Source organism: Penicillium arizonense (assembly GCF_001773325.1).
Source record: "Penicillium arizonense strain CBS 141311 chromosome Unknown PENARI_contig228, whole genome shotgun sequence".
Taxonomy (NCBI): Eukaryota; Fungi; Ascomycota; class Eurotiomycetes; order Eurotiales; family Aspergillaceae; genus Penicillium; species Penicillium arizonense.
In genome coordinates, this window is record NW_019173505.1 from 1 (window position 1) to 3270 (window position 3270).

General features: G+C 51.0%; 2 protein-coding genes across 2 annotated transcripts; both read right to left on the reverse strand.

The window, feature by feature from the left end:
• Positions 1-354: 354 nt before the first annotated feature.
• PENARI_c228G10545 (uncharacterized protein) lies at positions 355-1624 on the reverse strand (the record flags this gene model as incomplete). Its single annotated transcript, XM_022638182.1, has 5 exons — positions 355-464; positions 528-588; positions 697-880; positions 984-1311; positions 1348-1624. Coding segments are annotated over 5 exons (960 nt in total), but the record flags the coding sequence as incomplete, so codon positions are not given.
• An 83-nt stretch (positions 1625-1707) lies between these two features.
• Positions 1708-3066, reverse strand: PENARI_c228G03682 (uncharacterized protein; the record flags this gene model as incomplete). The annotated part of the gene is made up of 3 exons (XM_022638181.1): positions 1708-1728; positions 1793-2986; positions 3043-3066. 3 exons carry the CDS (start codon positions 3064-3066, stop codon positions 1708-1710), a joined length of 1239 nt encoding a protein of 412 aa, XP_022481963.1.
• Between the last annotated feature and the right edge of the window lie 204 nt (positions 3067-3270).

Sequence of the window (3270 nt, forward strand, 5' to 3'; positions counted from 1 at the left end):
AACCCTAACCCTAACCCTAACCCTAACCCTAAAACCCACTAGCACAATGGATACCTAGTCTGCCGGCCGACGGCTCTCCCACGCCACGCATGAAATGCCGAGCTGCCGGCATCGATGCACCATGTCACCGCGTAATGCAATTAATGGCACTACCACCACCGTGACCCCACGGGGGCTAATCCACGCGGGAAGCATGAAAAGTAAGCTTTTTCCACCCCCGGTTGGCATAACGGCCACTACCGGGCTCTGGCCTCGCTAAATAGCTTCCAATGCCGGTGCTTGCACCCCTCGGAGGCGTAGCTCGCTATTACCACCCATCATGCGCTGCATCTCCGGCTCTATGGCTGCCTACGTCAATTGCCACCGACGCTCCGTACGACCTATCTCAGCTTCCTTCTGCCATGGTGAAAACTGGGCCAGTCCTAATGCACTCTCGGCACCCCCGTCATCCGTGGACACAAAGCCTAAAAAGCGATGCCAGTCGGTGCTACTAAGCCGAAACATCTCACGCCGGTGGGCCGTCGTACCGGGCTGCTCGGTGATGCCACGACTGTAGATCATGCCGGCAACGTGCGATAAATGGGCCGCCTAGAGGTCAGCAATATGACCTATCTATTGCTCAGCATTCATGCCCTCTTCGTTATCCTCTTGTGAAGCCTCGGCTCGCACGTCCTACTGCGTATTATTGGGAAATACGCTAGATGGCCGTATGAAGCGACGGCTAATGCCAATAGCAATATCCCGGTAAGCGTTCAAATGAATAGCTTGACCATTAAGCCCAATGGTGGTTTCTCGCTTTAGCACTTCACGGAGTCTATCGGATGACCAATCTCGGCCAGTGCCAGGATCCGGACCCCAGAGGTAAGCCTGGCGTATTTTACTAAGTCTAAAATTAGTAAAAATTCAAAAGTAATTCAAAAGTAATTGATGAAATTGAAAAAATTGATGAAATTGATGAAATTGAAAAATTGAAAAAAACTCACCTTTTAATCTCCTCCACACCATCTAATCTCCGCACCTTCGCTACGTACGCCTCCAATCGCCGTGTAAATGGCAATACTAGCCATAAATAATAGACCACAAGCTCTCCTACCTCACGGGGTAAATAGCGATGAATCACCTTAGTATCATTGGATGCGTAAAACCCCTTATGGTATTGTGAGACAAATACAACGAGCCCGTCCTCAATGAATACGTTGCGACGGCCCCCGCTATCAGTATTGCAATGCCGAATGCTTAATAGCTCGGGTGCGCGAGCCGGCTGGCCACCACTCACGTGAATAGCAATAGCAAGCTTCTCACGGAAATACGCTACCCGTTAGAGGTATACGTCAATTGCTGCCATACGTAGACGACCGGCACTACTCTCGATAAATCGCTGCCGTACCGGGCTGCCGTGCTGCCGGACCCGGCCGATCAGCCATTGCTCGCCGTCCACGGGCCATGGGGTACGGGTATCTTTTAAGAAATTCCACCCGTGGGCTGTCTCCGTGGGATCGTCGTAAATTGCCTGCCATGGAATAGCTGGAACTAACCCATTTTCGACGGTAAATAATAGCTCATTGTGGAGAATTTGGCGTGCTGAGCTAGTGAGCCCGTGGATGAACCCACGGAAGTCACCCATTGTGAAATTGAATTGCTAGTAAAGTAGCTGGTCCTGGTTCATCCAGCCGACGTGACCCGTAGTGGTGCTATTATAATGGATCTTTAACCCATACGTCCGTAGATCTAATAACCATTGAATTGGGCTATTTGTTCCACGGACCATGAATTGGCTGACTATCTCAGCTACCCACTCTCGAAATAATCGATGGGTCTGCCGTTGAGCTTGGCTAAATTGAATAAATTGGGAAGACTGGCTAGCCGTGGGTGGCTGAACTGGGCCAGTTTCAAAATTGTAAAATAGATCCTCTGATGTCTGAAATTCAGGTGAATCTAGCGGACTCTCGGTATCCCAATCACCTACCATTTGATGCTCCGCTAGCTGATATAGCATTGCCTCCGCCGTAGAATCCAATTTCAAAGCCTTGTGGACTACCATAAAGCGTGCGATCTTGATCAGCTTCGATAAAATAGGTGGATAGCTCTCAGCAGTACGCCAGCCTGCCTCTCCACGGCCGAGCACTGCCGTGGCACAAACTAGCGCGCTCTCATAGTCCTCAACCTTAATTCGATGGTTTAATAGCTCAATACAAAAATTGAGACACGCTAAATCAATGGGTGCGAGGTAAAACGGGGATTCGGTGCTATTGTGCTGATTCGCTAGTGATTCGCTAGCAATTCGCTGCGTGGGCTGATTCTCGGTGTCACTCTCTAAATGCTCGCTATTATCGTCTGAACTAGCCGTGGCTGAACTAGCCGTGGCTGACCTAGGTGATGCGCCCGGCTGGGCCAGTTTCCAAAGCGAGTTCCACGCAGCGCGCTGGCGCCTAGTAAATTTGTAATTTGGACTAGCCCATTTATGCGTAGCCTGCGTACGAGTGAAAAACATCAAAATTTGCTGCCACGGGATGGTGTGTCTCTCAATGTTATCGGCATCCATGTAAGCTTGCAGCGGCTGGTGCGGTAGTCGGTCGCGCTCCGTACGTACGGCTTCGGTGCGAATTGTATGGCTAGTTTTAGTACAAATCAACTGGCTAATTCTCGCGACGGCAGCCATTGCATCCCATATAGCACTTGCCGCTATTTCAGTCGGATCGGATGAATCGCCGTCGGGTGCGTGGACGCAGTCAATAAGGTGCTGCGGGTCGATTCCACGGAGATAGACAGCCCACTGCGTGCGACGTAGCCATGGATTCGCGTCATCGCGCTCGCTAGCTTCTATAACGTGAGGTAATTCACTTTCCTCCGTAAAAGCTAGTTCAATTTCATCAATAAGCCGGTCGCCGACCTCGGTCGCGGGCATTGAATCGGCCCCGGTAATAGCTGCCGCCCCGAGCGTAGACACACGAATGTAATGAGATCCAATACGACTAGGAAATGCGCGCTAGCATCGGATAACGCGCGTAAATTGCTGGATTTGCTGCTCGGCCGCCGATAAACCTTGCTGCCGCCGACGGCCGCCATAGTTGACCGGTGCGACCTAGGCATGGCATTTACGCCAATGGTAGCGTAAGGTCCCAATAGAACGGGCGATAAATTGACAAAATGGGTCCTTTTCACATAAAATGCCATCCGAAAAAACTGGCAAATTAGCAATTGGGCTATTGACCACGGTTGGTGGCTGCCATGCGTCGCATTCATGCGCCCGGTCGGAGGTTTGAACAACGT